The 8,534-nt window shown below is 32.5% G+C and overlaps 1 protein-coding gene across 1 annotated transcript; it reads right to left on the bottom strand.

Moving 5' to 3' along the window:
* Positions 1–2,436: 2,436 nt before the first annotated feature.
* Positions 2,437–2,876, bottom strand: LOC120275865. The gene has a single exon (XM_039282587.1). It carries the CDS (start codon positions 2,750–2,752, stop codon positions 2,465–2,467), a length of 288 nt encoding a protein of 95 aa, XP_039138521.1. The 5' UTR covers positions 2,753–2,876; the 3' UTR covers positions 2,437–2,464.
* Between the last annotated feature and the right edge of the window lie 5,658 nt (positions 2,877–8,534).

Below are 8,534 nucleotides of genomic sequence, written 5' to 3'. Positions count from 1 at the left end.
CTTCTTAAAAAGATAAATATTTATAGGGTATTTGCTAAAATAGTTGTCTGTTCTTGATGATAATAAAATAATTAGTAATGACTAGAAAGTGTGAGTTACTAACTGTTAGTAATTACATAATACAATTGCTCCTATTAATACAAAAGTTGATTCTATTTTTTAAATTTTTAATTTGCATATATCTTTATTGTGATTTCAAGGTTATTGTGATTGATTATATTATTTACTTTTACAAATAACCTCTATCACCCTAATATTACTTAATAAATTATAAATATCCTTAATATCAAAGCTTCAATGCAACTTTTCTGTAATTTTTATAGGAACAAGAAAGCCAACAATTCACATAATTCATAAAAAAAAATTTATAATTTTCTTCAATCATAAAAGTACATTCGATACTTCTTGTTCGTTTTCTTTTGCTTATTTTGATGGTTAATAACTATAAAATTAGATCAAACTTTAGTAAAAATTACTAAGTTATTTCTATATTGAAAATTCAAATTAAAAAAAAAACTTATATAATCACTGTGTTTTTTCACACCATATTCATCAACACCCTCACCAGAAATTTCTTATTTAAATACTTGATTAAAAGTTAAAACCCAAAAAAAAATGATTCAGGGCAGCATAAGCAAAATCAGATCACAAAACACACCACATCTTCCAAGATTTCTCAATAAACATGAGAAAACAAAAAAGAACATAGTTGACAATGAGGAGACGAAGGAAAAGAGATGATCAACCGGTGTAGATGTGGACGCGGAGGGCGAGGATGAGAACGGAGAAGATCGCGAAGAAGATGAGGGTGTGGATGAAGACGGCCTTCCCGTTGGTCCGCATACTTCCAAAGTCCACGCCACGACGGGTTCCGGGAAGCTCGAAGAGCAAGCCCGGCGATAGCAACACGAACAGCAACACGCCGATCACCACCGGCGCCCAATCCGCCATTGATCGGAGGATCGAGAGTGAGATTGAGAATGAGAGAGAAACGGAAAAAATGGAAAATGGGGCGAAAAGTGAAGAGGGGAAAAGGACTAGTAGTTTTTAATGGCGCTTTGGAATTCGATGCCCGGAATTCAAAAGCGTTTGAAATTTTATTAATTTATCGTGGCGAAAGACAAAGGCGGTTCCCGAGGCCATTATTGGAAATTCGTGTAAATTGTTTGTCTAAATTTTATTTAGTACTCTCAAAATATATGTTATTTAAAAAAAAATTATTTTAAATTAGATGTTATTTCATAATATTAAGATAATATTTTTTTTTCTAATTTTATCTATTTTTAATTTTTTAAATTTTATAAATAAAAAAATAATATTTATAATCTAAAAAATAGATAGTTTTAAGAAAAAAAATAATTTAGTAATTTAATTATTTTTATGTTAAAATTAAAATAATTTAATAATATTTTTAATTCTTGTACAACAATTTTAAAGGACATGCATTTAAGAATAAAAAAAGTAAAAAAATTGAAATTATTCAGCTGATTTGTCTAAATATGTGATTATTCGCTTTTTAGATTGTTTTGATTGAAAAACAAAAATTATTATTTTATTTTTTATTATTTATTTTGTGTGGAATCGTTGTAATTAGTGTTTGTTTATAACTAAGTAATGTTTATTGAATTGGTGTGGATTAAGAGTGGCCTTTTTTTATGAAATTACTAGGACTTCACACTGTTATGTACTATGTTGAGTTGAATAACTTATTATCTAATAAGATTAAATAATTTGTTAGTAATTAAATAATCATTGTGAATTATTGTAACTACAGTGCTTTTTCACTTTGCCTATTCAAGCCGAACAATTATAGGAGCATCTATTTTCTAAACATTAAATCCAAAAATAATTTGATATTACTAATAAGAAATAACAAAAAGGGGCGACAATTTTTCCTTTTAAATTGAAAATATTCATTTTAAAAAATTAAAATAAAAGGTGAGCCAACAGTTGCCGTTTTTCTTTCTTTAATAAATAAATAATTAATTAATTAAATAAAAACGTTTTGTAAAGAACATACTGTGACTAAATACTACATTTCAACACAAAATATGTGGTAGTGCTTTAGTTAATTCATCCGAAAAAGCTCTTAAAGTAACATTTCTATCAACTTCAATATTTTCTTTATTCAATATATTTCCAATTGTGTTAAAAAAAAAAACAAAACCAAAAACAATATATATATTTAAAATACTAAAAACAAAACCCATGTGAGAGTTATGTACAACAAGCATCTCTGCTGGTCCATCATCATCTCTAGTTTCCAAGAAACTAATTTATTACCAATATTAATAATATTATTATATACATATGCAAAATAATTAATAATAAATAAATAAACCTAATTTGTCCCCAGATTTGGAATTTCCCAATTTGCAATTCAAGAGGAAAAAGAGCATCTAATTAATCCCAAAGCAAAGGCGATGCCCAAATGCATAGTCAAACACAACAATCTCATAAAAAACTAATAAGATATTATAATCACAAGCCAAGTGTTTGAACAAATGCCTGAGAGAAAGACGAGATCGGAGAGGTCGATCAGGGAGCCGATGTACATGTGGACGCGGACGGCGAGGAGGAAGATGGAGATAAGAGCGAAGTAGATGAGGGAGTGGACTAAGATGGAAGCGCCGCTGGTGTGAAGTGTGCCGAACTCCGCCATCCGGTTCTTACCCGGGATCTGGACGAGAAGTCCCGGCGAAAGCACCACGAAGAGCACCACCGCCACGAAGACTGGTCCCCAATCCGCCATCGATCTACCTCGATTGATCAATGGAAATGGGAATAGATGATGGATCTCTAAAAAGGAGAAGGATTTGAGTGGGGGCGTTTGGGGGAAAAAGAGAAGAGAATGAGTGGGAGATGAGGGGTGGAGATCCGAAAACCCTCACCTCGCATCCACCTTAAATATTATTATTATTTCCTTTTTTTTTGTGGGTTTTTATATCTGAGTCCTTGGAATTCTTGATATTTGAATTAGTTTGCATGAATTTCACGTGTGTAGAGGTTGGCGGGTCTTTTTTTTATTTATTTTTGAGTACTCAACCTAGGGGCGTTCGTTTCATTTTTGTAAGTGAGGGAAGTCGGGGAAATGAGAAAAGTGTCGTTTCCACGAAGAGGAGAGTGATATCACCCTACAGGAGCATGTGTTCGTTTGTTAGAAAGTGAGAATAGAGGCAAGAAGAATTTAAGTGTTGGATGAAGTTCATGAGTTGAGAAAGACTTTAGAAGTGAAAATAAATTAGTTTTTTATAGATTGATCCACTTCCCCATTTCGGTATACTTAAAAGTGAGAAACTTGGTTCAGAAATCCACTTGATCGGAGTGGAAGTGCTCACTTTTCACAAACTGACAGAATGAACACCAAAGTGGGAGAAATTAGACCACTTTCCCTCACTTCTCCCCACTTTCCCTGAAATGAACGCCCCCCCCACAAGCCCTCCAAGCCCTTTTATTGGATGAGTGAATGGGCTTTGTAATCCAACTATGAATCGATCCATTTAGGGAGGTCCACTCCAACACATGTATCGTGTTATAATAGACCTGACCAAATCCGGGTTACCCACACAAGCCCGAAGGTCCGTCCAGAAAAAAATGAGAGGGTTTGGACAAATATATAAGGCCCGATGTCGACCTTGGATAAGCACATTTTAAAAATGGGCCGGGTTTGGTTTTCATTGTTAATAGTCTGGTCCGGCCCTGTTCAAATTATAAAATATATTTATTAATTAGTTTTGTATATACTTATATATATAATGGTTTGAATTTCTATTGATTATTTATTAATTAGTTTTGTATATACTTATATGATATATATTTATTGTATATTGTCGTTGATTATAATAGTTTGAATTTTTAGTTATTGTAATTGGATACATATTTACATTTGGTATTTTAATTTTTTAGTGTTTTATAGAATAATATTTGGTCATATTAACATATTAATATTATTGTTAAGTTTTTTTTATAAGTTTTATATTATTTGATAAAAAACCTACTTGGGCTGGCTTAAGCATGCCTTGGGTAGAGTCATTAAATTTGGGTGGGTTCGACAAAGAATTAAGGCCCGATTTTTACAGCTAGAGTCGGGGCTTAGACAAGTTTAAATTTTTAGTAATTATGGATAAAAGCCCTGCCCGAGACAGAGGGCCATGGGACGAGTCTAGTGTTATAGATACAAATTTGGATAAGACTTATTTTAAGAACAGGCAAAGGTAAAGAGCTAAGCTCTATAATACTTATATGAGTTGATATTCAAACCTACCTCAAAATGAAAGAAATACCCTATATACAAGAGAATCGATGTTAATAAACTATACAGTTGTTGATTTTTATAAAATTTTATTGCAAAATAAATTATTAATGATGATTATAATAGAACACTTGACATTTCATTAACTCCTCTATGCAAATGGCTGAAGTAAAAATTGAAATTTCAAATACATACCGTGGTTTACCAACATTTCTTAATAAATAAATTATTAAATTGAGCAAAACTACACCCGGTTTGCAATTTTAAGTAGCTTTAAAACAGTGTGATTACTAGAAATGACCTAAGAAGTTTTGAAGTAATAAGTAAGTCAATCCATTTATTTCATAATCCGTTTATAATAAACTCAAACTAAGCTAAAAGAGTTGTGTCTGAACTATCTACTGTTTAGGTCATAGTTTGACCTTTTTAGTACTATAGTTTGATTTTACAAGGAAAAAAATAATAATAACTTTTTAATAAGTTTTACTTTAAAAATAATAATAATAGTCAAAAGCAGGGGTAAATATCTTGAGTGGGTCTTATCACTATAGTCAAATTTCACTTTGAGCATCAAGACTTGATTTGTATCGTTCGGTTATCAAACTTCGATTTGGTTTCCTTTCGGGACGAGTACCAAGAGGTTTAAGGGAGGAATTTGATGATCTTGTTGCAGGTGCATTTGTCCATAGCGATTAACTGATGTCATCTACTAATGTGTGTATGCCACGTCATCAACAATGTCCATGTTACCACCTATTATGTACCGAGGACGTCGTTGAATTGCATAATAGGTGACTATATTGAGCATCGTTGATGATGGGATATCTAGCCACAATAGATAACCCCATGAATTACTCTCGACGATGCAATTCTCGTAGCATCATTATTAAATTCCTCTAAAAAGTCTCTTAGTACCCAGCTCGGTGAAACCAAATTGAAGTTGGATAAGCTGAAATGATTCAAAGTAAAAATTTGATGTTTAAAGTGAAAATTGATGGTAATGCATCGCACTCAAGATACTATGCCCGATCAAAACATATTTAACAATCTTGTGAAATATGGTTGACAAAGGATAACAATTGTTTTATTGTAGTCGAGCCACCTCATCAGACATAAAATAAGGAAAGTGAAGGGATTGAGATTTTTTACCGTTCTCATTCTTCACAAGCTAATAGCACCATTAAAGAAAATTAACAAGTTTCTTATCTTTTTCAATAGAAAAACAATAATATTTTTTAGATTGATAAAATTGTAGTGTATCAACTTATATAATAAAATAATACTTAGAAATTAGGGGTGTGTCCAACAAAGTACTTGAGGCTGATTTTTCAGAACCCGGATCAAACATATTTTTATTTTTTTGGATAGGCAAAAGGTCGATAATCGGGTATCAATTTTTAAGTATCTGGTTTAAACTGAATTAAATATTAATTTTTTGGTTCCAAATTTAAGTTTTGCTTAATTTAAAATGAATTTTTTTTATAAATTATTTCATATAAAATCAAATTTTGTTTTTAATTATTATTGTTTAAATAATCAATAAAACATGGAGTAGAATTTTTTTCCGGTTCATAATTAACTAGTTTGATGAATATAAATAAAATAATTTTTAATAATATATAATTTAACACACTTAATATTATTCAAATTAACTAATGATAATGATGTAACTTAACTTTTATATTTTTAGAAATCAAATAAATAAGTTACTGGATTACAAATGAAAGAATCTTTTAGGTCTAAACATTTTGAATATAATATTAAATTATCATATATATATATATATATAATGGATTTGTTATCTAGCTTTTGTTCTCCTCGACCTTATATCGCTTCATCTCAAAAATCCTGCGATAAAAACTTTGATCATTGGATTGTGTTATTCACCCTTACTTAGAGTATATTCATTGTGGGCAAGTGGCGAAATAACAAGTTAAGGTGAAATTTCAATTTTATATATATGAGAAAAGCGCATGGCCGAGCCAGGAGACGAGCAGCGTGGGGAGGCGGCGCTCGCCGCCGAGACCGTGCCCTCACGCTTGCGCGAGATGGGGATCGGACTCGGGAGGCACGCTCGACACTCGACGAGCGACCTTGTCTGAGGGACCCGATCTGCGATCAAATCGAAATGGTCGTTGGCGATTTTATTTTTTTCTAAAAAACATCAATTTTTATAAAATATATTTGTTTTCATATATATATATATATATATATATATATATATATATATTCTAATTCAACAGAAGCTAGAAGAGATGATAAATATAGTGATAAGTGTCTTTGCAAAACGTGAAAAGGTATTTTTAATCTCTTGATTATAGATATAATTTAGAGACCTAAACTAAGAAATCATGCATAGTGGAACTATATGCCCAACATTTGGATAGATATCTGTTAGTTCCGTCTGTGTATTTTTAGAACTAACTTGTAATCAAGACATTTATGCAGCGTGGTTCTTTATAATGAAGTTTTTAATGTTTGATTATTTCTTTAGTAAGTTACATTCTCATAAAACCATATTTTGCATAAAAGGATGAGGTTTGTTCATTGTTCAACACATTCCTTAGCAATCTAAACTCACTCCCACTAATAAACCATATATTGATATACATACATACATACATATATATATATATATATATATATATATATATATATATAATTAACCTATTGAAATAAATGACAAATGATAACAAAAATAATCTGAATTATTATTATTATTTTTGATAAATATGGATAATACCAGTTTATTAAAAAGACAACAGTCTGAGGAGAAACATAGTATGAGGAAGAGTCATCACTCACAGGAGATGAGGAGGAACAAAGCGGCAGTAGCAGACGGAGTAAGTGAGCTTGGGAGCGAAGATGTCGTCGGCATCTCGAGCCTCCTAAGGCGAGCGACATGAGCATCTACTCCTCGCGATGCGATGTCTTGATCGCGTGAGGTGGATTCTCTAAGCGGCGGGAAGTTGAGTCTGCGACTTGATTTTTGGAGTTGCTTCATTGAGGGGTTGCTGGTGCCTATCAGCTGCTAGTACATTTTAATATCATATAATCATTTTGTTATTATTTTGAACTAAAATTTTCTCTGCCTTGGATGATCTGTGGATGCTGTGGGAAATGGGCTTAAAAGGTTTTCAAATGGGATGTTTGACCTTCAGGGGAGCAATGCTGGTAATAAAAAGCAATCTTGGACAGGACATGCCTGCGGCCAAGGAGTTTACCATTTTGCCCTTACTATTTGCCGTATTGGAGTAAGTTGGCCAAACGGTTAAAGTGATTTTACTATTATGCCCTTAATGTTGAGCAACATCAACAGTGTATTCTGTCGACCGAGAGGGTCTTTTCCATTTTGGTTCTACTGCGCATTATAGTCTTCCACTTCAGGTTGTATGTTGTGAGCTCTTCTTTTGTCATGTTAAAGTAGCTGATCGAGACAAGTATACGTGATTAGGGGTTTGCAGGTAGGGAAAAGGAGATGGCCAGCTTCACCGAGGACAATCCTTGGGCATTCACCTGCGCTATCATAGGTAGCACGTACATGTGTGTGTATATATACATGTATGTATTTCTTTTTGTTATCAACTCCATCTTCCTAGATCTTCATACTATTTTTTTTTACCCTTGCAACCATGATATATATATTGATCTGTCTTGATTATACATACATATATATATAAGAGTGATCATGATTATAGAAAGATATATATATATATATATATATAATATAGAGAGAGAGATGCTCCCATCTCCACCACCGAGATGTCGCCCGATAACTGGTCGTTACCGATCCCAAGGTGTCGGAGAGTAAAGCCTTGGATTTGAAAAACACCTCTCTCAAACTCCATTTGTGCCCATCCCCCAACCTTTTTGTTTTGTAATGTAATATCCCTTGTTTTTGATTCATCATCTTCAATTTCTTCTTCTCCTTTTCTCTCTCGTGTTACGAATATTTTTTATAAATAAGAGTTCTAAGATGCACTTGCTGCTTGTTTTCATGTTTTTCATGGTCTGTTTTTCTGTGAGTGTGTACACAACTTGGTTGTATATCATGGAAGTAGCTTCTTCCATGGGAGGATATATGGTAGTGTTTTTCTGGTGTTGTGAGATGTGTTTTACGAGGTGTGATGGTGTTCATAGTGTTTTAGTCCCTGATTTACAAGGCTCAGTGGGGTTTTTCCATTTAGTATTTTGTGTGAGTGTGTGATTTTTTGGTTGTTGAGATACCAATATCCATATCTTGCTTTTGGTCAGATGTGATGTACTCTCTTCAAATTTTGAA

This window comes from Dioscorea cayenensis, chromosome 14 (assembly GCF_009730915.1).
Source record: "Dioscorea cayenensis subsp. rotundata cultivar TDr96_F1 chromosome 14, TDr96_F1_v2_PseudoChromosome.rev07_lg8_w22 25.fasta, whole genome shotgun sequence".
NCBI lineage: Eukaryota > Viridiplantae > Streptophyta > Magnoliopsida > Dioscoreales > Dioscoreaceae > Dioscorea > Dioscorea cayenensis.
This window is presented reverse-complemented; position numbering and strand designations above follow the sequence as displayed.